This window comes from Cajanus cajan, chromosome 1 (assembly GCF_000230855.2).
Source record: "Cajanus cajan strain Asha chromosome 1, NIPB_CcT2T_4, whole genome shotgun sequence".
Classification (NCBI taxonomy): domain Eukaryota; kingdom Viridiplantae; phylum Streptophyta; class Magnoliopsida; order Fabales; family Fabaceae; genus Cajanus; species Cajanus cajan.
This window is the reverse complement of record NC_138517.1, coordinates 47,152,873-47,169,852: the sequence shown is the minus strand read 5'-3', so window position 1 is coordinate 47,169,852 and position 16,980 is coordinate 47,152,873. Positions and strand designations below refer to the sequence as shown.

The 16,980-nt window shown below is 31.8% G+C and overlaps 1 protein-coding gene across 1 annotated transcript; it reads right to left on the bottom strand.

The window, feature by feature from the left end:
• Window positions 1–2,972: 2,972 nt before the first annotated feature.
• Window positions 2,973–11,656, bottom strand: LOC145950059 (protein RRP6-like 2). Its single transcript, XM_083060984.1, has 11 exons — window positions 9,452–11,656; window positions 8,732–8,887; window positions 8,476–8,634; window positions 8,313–8,396; window positions 8,123–8,202; window positions 7,907–7,957; window positions 7,637–7,745; window positions 6,871–6,953; window positions 6,736–6,781; window positions 6,259–6,346; window positions 2,973–6,173 (listed from the first exon to the last, which is right to left on the bottom strand). Exons 1-11 carry the CDS (start codon window positions 9,602–9,604, stop codon window positions 5,977–5,979), a joined length of 1,206 nt encoding a protein of 401 aa, XP_082917110.1. The 5' UTR covers window positions 9,605–11,656; the 3' UTR covers window positions 2,973–5,976.
• Between the last annotated feature and the right edge of the window lie 5,324 nt (window positions 11,657–16,980).

The following is a 16,980-nucleotide window of genomic DNA, read 5'->3' as shown; positions in this document are numbered from 1 at the left end:
TCTTCCCTCCCAAACAATTATGAATCTGAAAGGGAATGTGAGTGCCATTACCTTGAGAAGTGGAAAGGAGCTACCACCAGTGCAGCAACAATCAGTTGCAGCACCAGATTGTGATTCTTCTTTTGCAGGTGCAGTTGAAAATAATGATGATGATGCAACTGTCAACAAATAGATTTCACTTCCCTTTCCAAACAGACCAACAGCAGCAAAAAAGAGATTAGAGCTTGATAGTGAGCTATTGGATATGTTTAGCAAGGTGGAAGTCAATATTCCTCTCTTTGAGGCCATTCGACAGATTCCAAAATATGCAAGGTTCCTTAAGGAATTGTGTAACAACAAGAGGAAGCTGAAGGGTGATGAGAGAGTGAACATGGGGAGAAATGGTTCTACATTACTCCAAAAGAAAAATATGTATGCCATTATTCCATGTGATTTACTCCCTAATTTTCCACAGAAGTGCAAAGATCTAGGAACTTTTACGATTCCTTGTACTATAGGAGAAGAAATCTTTACAAATGTTATGTTAGATCTTGGAGTTTCAATAAATGTTATGTCTAGATCTGTTTTTAGATCATTACAGATTGGAGGTTTGATTCCTACAGGTGTAGTCATTCAGTTGGAAAACATGAGCACTATGCAACCACTTGGAGTTGTAGAAGATTTGCTTGTCAAAGTGGAAGACCTTCTCTTCCCCATGGACTTCTACATTTTAGAGATGAAGGGCGAGTCATCCAGCCATGCTACATTAATCCTTGGGAGACCATTCCTAAGGACAGCAAGGACAAAGATGTGCATGCAGGGACTCTTTTTATGGAGTTTGGAGATAATCTAGTGCAGTTTAATATTTTTTAGGCTATGAGACATCCAACAGAGGATCACTATGTTTTTAATTTGGATGTTATTGATTTAATTGTTGATGATTGCACAAATTTTGATGATTATTTGCTTGTTGATTTTACTGATTTCATTGACCCATCCATCATGTACCTGTGATGATTCATCTATGTGTGCTATTTGTGCAGAAATTAGTGTTGCTATTTCAGGTACAACAGATTTAGCCACATCAATAAATGTTTCACCACCAATAGTCGAGCCATCTCCACCTCTTTTGTCATCACCATCCACTATACAGACACCATCAGTGGAGTTGAAGCCTTTACCTGCACATTTGAAGTATGCTTTTTTAGAGGGTAACCAAGGGCTTTCTCTCATTATAGCTAGCAGTCTCAAATCTGATCAGGAGGAGAGATTGTTGCTGACCTTCCTAGGGTTAGTCCTACCATATGCATGCACCAAATTTTACTAGAGGATAAGCTCTGACCCGTGAGAAAGCCACATATAAGACTCAATCCTACTATTTTAGATGTGGTGAAGATAGAGGTCATAAAGCTACTGACAGCAAGTATTATTTATCCTATTTCTAATAGCAAGTGGGTTTGTCTTGTGCAGATGGTTCCGAAGAAGACTAGGATGATTGTGGTGAAGAACCAGGATGTTGAGTTGGTTCCAACCAGAGTTCAGAACATTTGGCGAGTTTGTGTAGACTATAGAAGACTCAATCAGGCAACTCTTAAGGACCACTTCCCTCTTCTATTCATTGATTAGGTGTTAGAGAGGCTGGCAGGTAAATTACACTATTACTTTTTAGATGGATTTTTTGGGTACATGCAGATTCATAATGCACCAGAGGACCAACACAAGACCATATTCACCTATCCATTTGGCACATTTGCTTACACTAGGATGCCATTTGGTTTATGCAACGCTCCAGGCACCTTTCAGAGGTGTATGGTGTGTATATTTTTTGATCTGTTGGAGAATTGCATGGAGGTGTTTATGGATGATTTTACTGTTTATGGTTCTTTATTTGATGCATGCCTAGAGAGTCTGTCTAGAGTGTTAGATAGGTGCATCCAAACTAACCTTGTGTTGAATTTTGAGAAATATCATTTTATGGTTAAACATGGTATAGTTTTGGGTCACCTAGTCTCAAGTCAGGGCATTGAGGTTGATAAGACTAAGATTGATATCGTTGCTTCTCTACCTTACCCCACTTCTGTGCAGGAGGTACGTTCTTTTCTTGTACATGCAGGTTTTTACAGGAGGTTCATCCAGGACTTTAGCAAGATTGCACTCCCATTGTCAAAGATTCTATAGAAAGAGGTGGAGTTTGTATTTGATTACCCTTGTTAGCTAACCTTTCAAGAGTTGAAGAGGCGGCTTACCACCACACCTATTGTACAACCGCCTGATTGGGAGCTTCCTTTTGAGCTCATGTGTGACGCATCCAACTTTGCTCTCGGAGCTGTTTTAGCTCAACGAGTTAGGAGGCTTTCTCATGTTATAGCTTATGCCTCTCGCACATTGGATGAAGCTCAAGTTAATTACACCACCACTGAGAAAGAGCTTCTAGCTATTGTGTTTGCTTTATATAAACTTTGTTCATATTTGCTAGGCTCTAGGATTATTGTATTTTCTGATCATGCAACTTTGAGATTCCTATTAAAGAAGCCCGATGCAAAACCCAGATTGATCAGGTGGATGCTTCACCTTCAGGAGTTTGATATTGAGATTAAAGATAGGAATGTAGAGAATTTGGTAGCAGATCACATGAGCAGGATTCAGGGGGGAGTGTTGATTCCCTTCTTATTAAAGATGATTTTCTTGAGGATCAATTGATGCAGTTACATGATACTTCTACTTGGTTTGCTACCTATAGAGAACTTGAAAATAATCCTCCCTATAAACAATAATTCAACCCAAAACTACAAACAAAAGGTGCAACTCAAAACAATGAGGCAGTGTTGATATAGAAACTTTCTGTGGATAAATTTCACAACTCAAAGCAAAAGGGTGTAAATGCAAAAGGGTGTAAATACGCGCACACATATATTGAGCTACACACTATCTGCTCATACTAGCTTGTTTGACCATGTCATATAACACAAGAATAGATGGGAGTTGTCTTTAAATAAGGAAAATTCAGGCATTTTATAGGAAAATTAAATTTCCAATAGTTTCTATCAAATACAAAAAAACCAACTCAGTAGGTCAAAAATAAAATACTGACTACATAACCAAGTTAAACTTACAAAAACAAATAAACAAAGTTAAAAGTAGTCTATAGTTACAATTGGCTGTGCTAAGTCTAGCTGCAGAAAAAGTGCTTGCAAAGGTAGTTCAATTCTGGCCACAAATAACTTCCTCAATCTGAATGCCAGAGGGTAAACCATCTAAATAATGGTATATATCTTTATGCCATGGGAAAACTCCCCCATCAGATTTAAGTTCCACAAAGCTATGATTAAAAATGATTTCTTGTATCTGTACGGAGAATCATCACCTTCTCTCATTTTTGCATCTAATTTGCTCAGCATTTCATACATCTGATAAGACTCACCATTGAATGTATCACCAGCTATGAAACTGTGAACCTCATTCTTTATCTCGACCATGTTTTTTTTTTTTTTAGTCTTCACTGGAGCAAGAATCTTCACTGGGGCAATAGTATCAGTTCGAGTTCCATTTATAGTCTGCATTTAATTTTAGCATAGCCACTAAACAAAACAGCCCAAGAAACTACCTTCTTCTTGGCCATTCTGTTGAAAAGGTCAAAATTGCATTTTCAGGTGAAAAGCATTTTCATAAGAGCTGTAGAGACAGTGATATCCAACTTAACCATAATTGACTGCTAATTTATGAATATGCATACCTTCTTCTAAATTTGAACCAAGCTCGCAGTGCATTAACCACAGTAACCCCTGTTGGCTTCAATTATCTTATCTATCATTTCATTTTAAAGATGTAATGCATTTGTTTCAGCTCCAGTATCAGCACGACAGGCAATCATTGGGCTCCAATATATAATATCCAAGGTTAAAATCAGACAACTGAGCACAAACAGAAGAAGCACTAACATGTGTTACCGGATCAAAGTGCAAGTTCAGGACTTCCTTTCTTTTCATACCTAGTATCTATCAGAGTCCATAAAATCACTTCTGGCTTTGGATACTCCATAAACTCTTTAACAGAATCATTCATTGGTCCAACACTCTGAATACAACTCAATGAATGCAGACCCCACAAAAATATCCTGAACTTTATCATTTTCTATCTTCTCCTTCTTAAGAAATCCATGAATCATTTCCCCAGCCCAAGGTTCCGCAAACCTGCGCATGATTTCAAGGCAATGGACACTGCATAATTGTCAGGTCTTTAAAATCTGGATAAAACTTGATAACAAAAGGATTAAAGAAACAGTTATAATTTTGTCAAATATCAAAGATGGATATAAATAGAATTCCAATTTAACAAATAACTTCATGAGCATCCAAATTCTTATAGAAGTGTTCTTCATTATCCAAAGAGGCTTAATGATATGAACTTTACTGAATATCCAAAGTAAAAAATAGTAATACTCATACAGACTAGCAATGCAAAGTATGATTGAAATTTTTTCTATCCTTAGATGTGGAGCTCACTACACCTTGTCTTTTGGATTCTCTAACGTGTGAACTAAAATATCAGCGGATAATTTTTATCTTCTAACACTTTGCACTCTCTCTTTTGACTTGACATTCATCTCTAGACATAACTTAAATTCAGTTTAGCAACTTCACCTTTTATCTTTTTAATTGTAAACAGTGCATTCAAGAAATGTCTTCAGTCATCTTACCAAAAGAGTAGGTTTTGAGTTAGAATGTTGTTTTACTATTATTCTATACGTTACTGGATTAATCCTGTACAAATCACAAATGAGATTCCAAAAGAAGCAAAGACAGCAAGCAACAAATACGTTCTTAACTGTAATTTGAAATCTCAACATAAGAAATAATAAAAATAAAAGACAGAACTTATAAATAAAGTTAATAATAAAAAAATAAAAATTCTGCAAATTGAATACTATTTGAGAGAGAAGAGAGTGAAATTGAAAATTTTATTGAATCTGAATTGAGAACTGTAATGTACAGAGTTATTTACTACCAACTTGTGATTGTGCTAATGAAGCTCACAAATGCTCAACTTTTAAAATTTCTCCTATACCACTCAAAAATTTCAACTTTTACATTCTACCGACACGTGTGTTAGATTTCAACTTAAACCTAATTGGAGACAAGCATGTGGGGCTGTCTAACACCTGCCCTCCACATATGTCTGCCTGAATAAGGAATGGCTACCATTATAGGAAAATGACGAAGATGGACAATAGGCTCTCTAAAACCAATTGGCGCTAAGTGAAATTGTCTAACATCTCTATAAGCTGAACTCCATGAATTCAGGTGACTGACGTGGGACTGCCCAAAATTGTGGCAATTGCTAAGCATATTATTAGTTACAGGATGAGCTTCAATCAATTGTTCAGTGGCTTCTTCAATAGTAGCAATATCATGTCTGTACCGGAAGGTCCCTATCGGTCACGTTGACCAACACGTGCCATTTCGTCAGACACCCATGCATAGCCACGTACAAGCATCATCATCAACATCGGCTCGGCATGAGGCCGAGAACCTACATCAGTCTGGTTAATGCAAATATGGACCATCATCATTCATCGAGTCGGCTCGGTCAGGTGCCGCGCCGACATATAACATACCGGAAGTATACAGGCTGCCGTGTACGGACTGGACGGTTCGGTCATTTGCCGCTCCGACTAGTATTGATTAGACGGCTCGGCCTCTTGCCGAAGGGTTAGGCGAGTCATAACAAGTAATCACAGTCAAGAAAGGTAAGTACATGATTAAAGCCTAAACGACCAATTAGTACCGTATTACCTAATTTGGTAAACATCTAATAGGGCCCATCACGCTCAGGCCCATGTCAGATGCTATAAATAGGTCTCACGTAACAAGGTATGTCACTGTTCATTTTTAACCTAGATACTCGTGCATATACTAACTTGAGCGTCGGAGTACCTTTTGCAGGTGCCTCCCCCCACTTTTGAAGACATCGTTGGAGCTCTTATTCGGTCCCCTTTCACTAGGAAGAACAGGAGTGTGCCCTCAGACAGGTACAATGTCCTTTGTTCAGTAACTGAGCAGTTTCTTCAAATGCTGCTGCACTCTGAATAGAGTGCCTAATTATGTTAACAATATTTTCAAGACTCAGCTCCACGTATGGATGCCTCGAGTTTACCAATAGACGGAGGCTGTTTGTAGTCATAGGCATCTGTTTAGCTGTAAAAACAAGAAAATAAAAATTAAGTTGTCATGATACAACCAAATTGCTACAGAGATAAGAAAATTCATAAGTTTTGTTTACCAATTTCAAGAAGAGATTTATTTGGTAATATATATCCAGTACTCTCATCCTCTATACGGGCGATAAAGTCACGCCATTCAAACAGACCCTGGAAGCAAGGTAAATAGAATTAAATATATGAACAGTAACAGATAACAAATTCAAAACTGAGAGCAAGGAATCCAAATTTAATGCAATATAAACATGCAACACACCAACATTTCCCTAGTTTTTTGAATGTTTTATGCTATTATGGATTGTGTTAAAAAATAAACAATAAAAATGACTTGTATCATGGGATAAAATCTGATGGCACATAGCAGCAATTGGAATTTTTATGGTTTCAAACCACCAACATAGTTTATATCAAAAGATTTCAAATTGGAAAGTTTTTTAATTACTACACAATAGCGGTGGACGGAAAATAAAGCAACACTTTCTTCCTAATCATATAATGCAATGTTAGTGCTACAAATAAGAAAATAAAGAGAAACTTACCGAAACAACAGCAAGTTGTTGAGCACTCAAACCAGCTCCCTGCAACCTGTACCAAAAGCATGGAACACTTGTCACTTATAATCTTATATACAACTGTATAATAATGAAACAATGACAATTGAAAGGGTAACAAACCCGTATATACGAAGGAATGACTTCCTTGTCAGAATTTCTTTTTCATATAAGTGCATGCAGACATCATAACTGCCCTTGTAAACCTGTCAGTCAAGAGCAATTCAAGTCATATGATAATAAAATTAAGTCATGTGTTGTATCACTATTTGATTAATGACTTTGAGTAATAGTATTTTTAAAAAATTCTTAATTTGTATACGAATATGTCAAACAGGTTTCATCAGGAACAAAGAGTTGCAACAGGAGTATATATAAGTTCAAGCCAATAAAATAAAAGTCTTTTATTACTTTCAAGAATGGAACAAAAGAACATCTTCTGTTCTGTGTTTGTGGTAAGGATAGATAAATCTGGAGCTTATTTAATTAAATTATTCTCAACTTGGTATCTTTGAAGCAACAAAAGGTTGAAGCAATTAGAAACCACCAACCACTATATGGTTCTTTGGATAAGCATAATTTTGGAGGGAAAAATAATATTTTTCATAAGTGTTGGATATAAGTTTCAAAAAAATATATAAATTTCCCTCGATTTTTTTTTCTAAACAAGCATAGCACTACAAATAACCTTAAAAAAAGTAGAACTAGAAAAGTTGTTTCCTACTACTTTGCTAATTAAATTTAAAGACTTCAAGGTTGCTCAAACACTTTCAAATAAATTTAAACCAAAGAAAATATATTTGCTAACTCTGAAATATATGCAAAGCTAATCTGCAACTAAATCAATTTTATTATATAAACTTAATAACATTGAGGTGGAAATAAATACCTCCATCAGTGGAGTATCAATACTTTCTGACTCCTTAGGCATAGAAAATAACTCAATCCTCATTAAATCATATATGTATAGCAGATAATGTGTATCTTCTCTGGCATATCTGTAATCAAAAGAACAGTTTAACAAACTGGAGTAATTAGTTTGTCCATGACGTTGTATTAGTAATTATCAAGCTAAAACCAAACTCAGAACAAATTGAAAAAAATCATGGAAAGCTTCACATAACGATCAAAATAGTGAAGTTTCAAAATAGATATATACCTTAACATCTCGTAAGGAAGGGGGCGTAGTCTCCAATCTGCAGTCTGGTATCTGCAAGGAGGTCACGTGCAATTTGTAAAACTTCTAAAATTGAAGTATTTTAAAACTAAAAAAACAAATCAAGATAGAGACAATGGTAAAGACATAGGAGATTAGACATTGGTAAGACAACCTAATATCCAAAAGTTTAAGTAAAAAAACATAAAGACAACGTACTCTTTGTTTGCAGTAACCTCACAAAAATGACCAAGAAGATACTCCAAACTCTTCCTCTCTAGTTTTAACACCTTTGAAGCCTAATAAAATCAATGTAAATATATTAGTCTGGGTGATAGAAAGTAAAGAAGATTATAATATTGTCTAATTAATAAGAGCAATAATCTGAGTCATTTATTTTTAAACAAACCTGATGAGTGTCAAATAAATTACAAATGTAAATGCCAAAGTCTCGCTGAAGCCAGAAAACATCACGGTCTGCCCCATGCATAACCTAATTATACCATAATTTGGGTCAGCAAAATGAGGAAAATATGATGAGTTTAAAGAAAGACCAATTGTGTGCCACTAACTTTTCTCTTGGCAGGATCCTTGAACACTTCCCTCAAATAGGGTCCAATAAAAGTACGAAGTTTCAAAGTGTCAACAATAAAATCTTCTGTCCTTGTTGAGATTTGCATAAGGCAAGTCAAGCCTTGGAAGGAGCGATATTGATTATGTTCCAAATCAACCTAAATATTCTCAATCACTATTAGTACATTTGCATAATAAGTAAAGAAAGAAAGTTGAAAACAAAACTTAAGAAGCAATGAAGTGCTGATGTTTTACCGCAAATTCATGAGCAGAATGCAGCTTAGCAGCCAACTCACACAAATCTTCCAGTGTGTCCACAAGCTTGAAAGAGGTGCTTTCTATGGGGGAAGGTTTCACAGGCACAACATTCCTAACATCAGGATCAACAAAACTCATGGCAGAGAAACTTTCCTGAAATGAATAATAAAATTGTTATTTTGAGTCCATACAAGAATGGCGTAATTTTGGTTCTATAAACACAAAACTGAGTAAGCTCACTACCAATAATAGATATCTTATGACAGCATTAGTCAAATTTTAGGTAATGTCCTTTTAATCTTTTTTAATAAATAATCTTACTTCTATTTTTAAAATTTTGAAAATATATTATGATAGCATTAAAATTTAAATTGTGACGTCAAAATTTGTGAAATTTACTACATTAGTCAAATTTTTAATAATAAAAACTAAATTGATTCAAATAATTTTACAGTGATTTTTTACACTAACCATTCCACTCTTATATATATAAAATAAACTTATACTACACATACATACACAACTAAATTACAAGACCAATATTTGCATAAATATAAGTAACAAATATATAATTAAGTTTGTGTTAATTTGTGTGTCATTGTGTTATGCATATAAGTTTTTGTTAAAGAAATGTTAAAAACTAAAATACAATAAATAGATAAAAAAAAAAATATATGTTTATTTGATGTTTAATGAAATTAAATGTAAAAAACTAACCAAAGGATGAATAAATCTCTTCTCTTGGTCACTCCATTTTAGCATAGCATGACTGAAAGGTATGTTGGCATTGTTCACCCGTATGTTGTATTCATCTTGTGGCTTGTTAATGGTGGCTATATGGAAGGGAATTTTGGGATTCATATTAGCCATCAAGAATGGAAGATACAAAGTTGCTTGTTGAAAATTTAGTATATTCGATAGCAAATGGAAGAAAATGAGAATGAAGAAATGGAGAAGAGAGAGTGAAAGATGAGAGGGCTATAAGTAATGAATATGTAATGAAAAGGTGATTATTTATAATTTAAAGTTTACCGCGATTTTCAAAATTTAAAATTTTTAAAAATCATAAATCAATTATGGATAAATTTTATCTATAATATTTTATAAATTATTTAAACATTTTTGGCGGATCTAGAATTGTCAATTTTGTGAAAAAACGAAAAAACTTATTAACTATTTCCAACCTCCAGTAACCTTTTTCATTGCATTCTCATGGTAATGGATTTTAGGGTTGGGTTTAATAATTTTTTATTATAAAATTTTAAAATCTTTTTCATAATCTTATTTTAGTTATTTAAATTTTAAAAAACATTATGAAAGTGTCGACTAAAATTCTGTAAACTCCCACCATATTAAAATTGTATTTTTATTGAATTATAATTTTTATTGTAAATTTCAAAAATTTTAGTCGTGACGCCAAAATTTCGATAGTTAAAACTGTTAATTGAAAATTTTAATATAATAAAATATTAGATGAAACTAAATAAACATATTGATAAAAAAAATAATTTAATAATAAATAAATGGAATCATTTGTTGATTTGAACCTATTTTTACATTTGTATGATTTGTCTGCCGTCAAAATTAAAAGTTTTAAAATAAAATTTAATATATTGTCAAAATTTAAGACAGTCAATTTTTGTGAAAAAAAATAAAAAAAATATATATTTTGGAGTTCCCGAATCAACTTCTAATAAAGTAAACATAATTTAAAAATATATATTTTTTACACTATTTCTTCTCTAACATTTTAATAGTGATTTAGGATTGGTCTTTTAAATTTTTAATAAATATTAAAATAATTTCAATATTTTTTAATAATCTTATTTCATTTATTTAAATTTTTTAAAAAAATTATGGATAAAATTTTATAATTTCCACTATATCAAAGTTTTATTTCTATCAAATTATAATTTTTATTATAAATTTTAAAATTTATATTCAGGCTCGAAACTTTTGGTAGCTAATAGCTATAATTGAACTTTTAATAATAAAAGATCATATTAATTCAAATAAATAAATAAATAGACTAAAATAATTTAATATCTAAATAATTAAATAGATGCAATGTTAACTTGTTGAGTTGAACTCATCTCGAGATTTCTTATTTATAATTTAGATTTGCCTGCTGTCAAAATTATTTTTTTTAAAAATTATATATTCTAAATTCAGTCATAATTAAATTATAAATAGTTATGTGTATAATATATTAAATAATAGTAGCAGTATGTTTGATATTTAAAATACTTGGTTATCAATAAAATGTGACCGAAAATATATTAACTAAAAGTGTAATTTGTAAAAGTTACTTATTATGGAAAAAAATTTACTATAATTCTTTCATCATTTTGTAAAATTTTAAACATATTAGATTTTTTTTTAAAATAATGTCTAGAAACATGCATGAACCATCTTTTAAATTAATCCTTTAAGATATATTTAGTGAATAGGATTGGATAAAGTATCTTATGAGTAATATATATATAATATAATATAATATAATATAATATAATATAATATAATATAATATAATATAAACAGAACAAACTTTAATGTCATTAAATATATATAGTGTAGATAATCATAACAAATTATATAGACTTTCTATGTTATATGTGCTGTATTTTACATTTAATTGTTGGATATGATAAGTTATATTTTAATATATAAAAAAAACTAATTTGATTACAGTTACATAGAAGTTTCTAATAATTTCATTCATGAATCGTTTATGGATAAACTTTATCTATAATATTTTATAAATTATTTAAACATTTTGGCGGGTTTAGGATTCTCAATATTTGTGAAAAAACTAACAAACAAAAACGATTGCAACGTTCCAAACTCTAATAACTGAAAAAAATATTTTTAAAAAAATAATAATTAAAATAAATTAATTAATTAATTAATAATAATAATAATAATTCTGCACTATACTTCCTCTTTTTGGTTGCATTCTCGCCATGATGAATTTTAGGATTGGATTTAATATTTTTTTTTTTAAATCTTAAGGCGCCAAAAATTTCGTAGTTAATACTCTTAATTAAAATTTTTAATAATAAAATATTAAATTAAACTAAACAAACAAGAGATGAAAAAATAATTTAATAAGAAATAAATAAATAAATGTTTATCAATTTGTGTTTAACCTATTTTCACATTCTTATAATTGAGATTTGAATGTTGCCAACATTAAAAGTTTTTAAAATAAAGTTTAAAATATTTTAAATTTAATCATTGTTAAGTTGAGTTGTCAATGTTGAAAGACTTGAAGGTCTGATGATCCATTTAAAACTTCAGTGGTATTGAGAGAAGGTTCTTTGGACAAAGATCCAATTTGACCCTAGAGGAGAAAGTATATAAATTTTTTGTTTTAAATAGTCTCATAAACTTTTTCCAGCACTACTAGAAAAATGCTATTTTTTTTTGCAAATTTTCTTGCAAAAAATATTTGTAGAAAGTTTTTGCAAATTTTCCTGCAAAAAAATATTTGCAGAAATTTTTTATGAATTTTTCTGTAAAAAAATATTTGCAGAAATTTTTTGCGAATTTTCCTGCAAAAAATAATTTACATATATTTCTTACAAATTTTGCTACAATTTTAATAATCACGAAAAAAAAAATTTCCATGGTTAAAATTTGCAAAAAATATTGTAAGAATTTTATTTTGTTTCTTGCAGATTTTCTTGCAAAAATAAATTCGCAAGTAATATTTACTAAATAGTAGAAAAATTTTGCAGGTAACTTTTCCTGCAAATTTTAATTCGCAGGAAAAATAAAATATATATATTTAAATTCATAAGTTTAATATTTTAAAAAATCTTCAAGTCTCACATCGATCGAAAATAAAACAATTAAAGAATATATAAGTTGGAGTAACACGTACCTTACAAGTTGAATTGTATGGTTGAGTCTTAGGCTTATAATCTACAATCTTAGAATTTAAAAGATTATGTATGAGGCATGAAAATAAAAGATTATGAATTCTTAAAATATAGAATTTATAGTAATTTTTTAAAAATTTTTCGTAAAAAATATTCCTGCAGAAAAAACTAAAAACAAAAACGATTGCAACGTTCCAAACTCTAATAACTGAAAAAATATTTTTTAAAAAATAATAATTAATTAGTTAATTAATAATAATAATAATAATAATAATAATTCTGCACTACTTCCTCTTTTTGGTTGCATTCTCGCCATAATGGATTTTAGGATGGGATTTAATAATTTTTTTAAATCTTAAGGCGCCAAAAATTTCATAGTTAAAACTCTTAATTAAAATTTTTAATAATAAAATATTAAATTAAACTACATAAACAAGAAATGAAAAAATAATTTAATAAGCAATAAATAAATATATGTTTATCAACTTGTTGTGTTTAACCTATTTTCACATTCTTATAATTGAGATTTGAATGTTGCCAACATTAAAAGTTTTAAAATAAAGTTTAATATATTTTAAATTTAATCATTATTAAGTTGAGTTGTCAATGTTGAAAGACTTAAAGGTCCGATGATCCCTTTAAAACTTCAGTGGTGTTGAGTGAAGGTTCTTTGGACAAAGATCTAATTTGACCCTAGAGGAGAAAGTATATAAATTTTTTGTTTTAAATAGAGTCTCATAAACTTTTTCCCGCAATACTAGAAAAATGTTATTTTTTTTACAAATTTTCTTGCAAAAAATATTTGTAGAAAGTTTTTGCGAATTTTCCTACAAAAAAATATTTGCAGAAATTTTTTGCGAATTTTCTTGCAAAAAAATATTCGCAAATTTTTTTTGCTTCTTGCAAAAAATAATTTACATATATTTCTTACAAATTTTGCTACAATTTTAATAATCATGGAAAAAAAATTTTCCTTGGTAAAAATTTGCAAAAAATATTGTAAGAATTTTATTTTGTTTCTTGCAGATTTTTTTGCAAAAATAAATTCGCAAGTAATGTTTACTAAATGGTAGAAAAATTTTGCAGGTAACTTTTCCTACAAATATTAATTTGCAGGAAAAATTAAAAAAAAATATTTAAATTCATAAGTTTAATATTTTAAAAAATTTTCAAGTCCCACATCGATTGAAAATAAAACAATTAAAGAGCATATAAGTTGGAGTAACACTTACCTTACAAGTTGAATTGTATGGTGGAGTGTTAGGCTTATAATCTACAATCTTAGAATTTAAAAGATTATGTATGAGGCATGAAAATAAAAGATTATGAATTCTTAAAATATAGAATTTATAGTATTTTTTTTAATTTTTTTTGTAAAAAATATTCCTGTAGAATTTCTTGTGAAAAAATTCGCAGGAAACTTTCCTGCAATTTTTTTTTGCAGGAAAATTTCTTGCAAATTTTTTTTTGTAGGAAACTTTCTTTCAAATTTTTTTCGCAAGAAATTTCGCAGGAAAAATTCCTGCGAATTTTAAAATTCGCAAAAATATATTATCCACGAAGGTATTACCTGCAAATAAAATTTCGCAGAAAAATTTGCAGGAACAACGTTTCCAGCAAATTTTTATGAAAAATTCGCAGGAAAAATCGCATGTAATAAGAGAAATTATAGTAGTGCCGCAACTTTCTAGAGAGAAGATTTCTGGTCCATGAACTCTTTTTCTCTCAATTTTCTTTTCTTCTTCTTCCAAACCCTTTTTTGAGCCATGTTGTTTGTGATTCAAGTGGTGGAAACCTCAAATCCAGTAGTTGAGTTCGTGCAGAGCCCCAATCTTGCTTTTCTTCTACCTTGGAATTGAGCTACCCCAAGGTAAGGGAAGCTAGAATTCGTGTTCTTCTTGTTATGCATTGAAGTTGTTGGATGCTTTCAGTGCTGAACTATTGTGAGGTTTTCAAATGACTATGATTGAATTGTTTTGAAATGGTGAAAAGTTTTGTGAAGATAGAGGTTGAGGTCCATGAAGAAGAATATACTGATATCTTATGTGTGTTGTTGCTGCATGTTGGTTTTGAACTACATTTGAGTTTCTTGTGTTAAGTAGAATCGTGGTTCCTTACTGAATGTCTTTGGTTTTTGCTAATTTTCAAGTTTTGGCTCAAAATCAAGTTCTATATATGCATAATTTTGATGTCACGTTGGGCGCACTTTCAAAGCATCGGGCATTGTTCTAACTTGAGGCTTTCTATCTCGATCACGTTGGGAATAGGTTTGGTGTCATCGAGCGTGAGGAAAAAGATTCGTCTTGGGTTGGAACGACACTAAGGGTGATTGAATGATGTTGGGCATGGGAGTCTTGAGAGCTCTTTGACTTGGTGACATTGAGCTCAAAGTTGAGTGATGCCCAATGTGCCCAAGCCAGAGCTCTCTGTCTAAATTTCACCGAATGAGAGTGAAGCAAAGACTCTTTGCTTGAGATTGGGTCGGGTGTGGTGTTTTACCACACCAAGTACGAGGTCTCAAGGGCCTCTACCTTAGCCACAATGGGCGTAGGTTATGTAGTGCCAAGCATAGGCGAGGTTAAGAATTCCTTGCCTAGATAGCATTGGGCACTGGATATGTAACTCTGAGTGTTAGTTGTTGAAAAAACATGATGTTGAGATTGATGAATGTGGACACCTAATTTCATTCGGACATGCAAACAAAGAAATAAACTTCTATTATGAAGAAAATGAGCTCCTGAAAGCCTAGAAATGACACGATATGACATCAGAAGGCCCAAAGCCCAATAAAGGTAATTTAGTGGCCCAGAACGGGTCATTCTCAATCTGGAATGGGTCATTCCAAACTACTAAAAAGGCCTAGAAACCCTAGTTGGGAACGGGTCGTTCCCATCCCAGAACGGGCCGTTCCGACACAGGTTGTTATGAGTTAAGTTCAAATCTGGATCGAGCCATTCTTACACCGGAACAGACCATTCCAGATTCAAATTTTACTCTTAACAAACTGATCTAGAACAAGCCATTCAAAAATCGGAACAGGCCATTCTGGCCAGCTCTGATGTCTATAAATAGTAGACTCGGACACTGCTCCGAGGACCGAAAAAATTCGTTTAGAAAGTACGATATAGCTCAAAATTTGTCTCTCTCCCTCCTCCTGTAGTTCTTGAGATCTTGTGTTACATTGTAGTGTGTTAGGTAGCTAAAAAGAACCTAAGAGTCTCCATACTTGGAGATATAATAAAGCTCGATCAAGAGGTATTTTAGTCTACACTTCTCTCTTTCCCAATTTCTTCATTTTAATCAATATTCTTTGAAATAATAAAATAGTAATCATGTAGACGTTTTAGGGTTAATCAGTAATTGAAGTTTCATGTATATAAATAATCATCAATAAAGGGGATCTAATATTTAAACTATTGATTCTTATTATGCTAGCTCCATCATAGGTTAGGGTGTTGTAGGGGTACTTAATACCTTCCCTACACGTAATCGACCCTTGTGCCCAACTTTGGTTATTAAGGCCATCATCGAACTTTCGAAAAAATTTTCTTTTTCCAATATATTGAGCAAAATATTGGTGGCGACTCCTATGAACCACCTTTCAAAACCATTAATTAAGAATTAGTTTGGTTTCCAGGCATTCCCTAATTTATGAGACTTTCAATTGGAAGTCTATACCACTTGGTTGTAAGATCGGAATTTTTTGGGTTACGATAGCGACTCCATGAACCTAGTTTCAAAACCATTAATTAGGGATTGGTCTAGTCTCCGGGCATTCCTTAATTAATGAGAATTTTCAAAATGGTAGTCTAAACCATTAGTCGTAACTTTGAAATTTTTCGGGTTATGACATATGGCGACTCCATTAAGAAGCTTAAAGAGGGTCAAGCCCAAATAAATGATGAAGTTAGAAAGATAACAATAATAATTTAAATGTATTTTCCCCTTTACTTTGTTTTGTTTATTGTTTGGCTTTGATAATTGTTTGTATGTTTTAATTTTGCACGTGTTTGAAATGACAATTGTACAAAAACCATAGCACACTACAGTTCCCTCTATACCGAGGGCATGAGAACGTAAACATAGGGAGTGATTGACGTATGACCGACCCAAGAACGACCTTAAATCCTGATGTCTTGTCAAAAATCACACTCAAGGTGATAACCGGTTACTCTAACCCAAAATACTGCGATAGACCATAGAGTTTGCTAGGTGACGGTGACAGAGGTACTGGGTCCCTTTAATGGGGCACACCTTGGGAGCCTTTAAAGACTAGTGAGGAAAATTAGAACCTTTCTATACAAAACACTTTCTTTGACAAGAACCCTAGACCATGGATCTATGTCGCTCACAAAATTACTT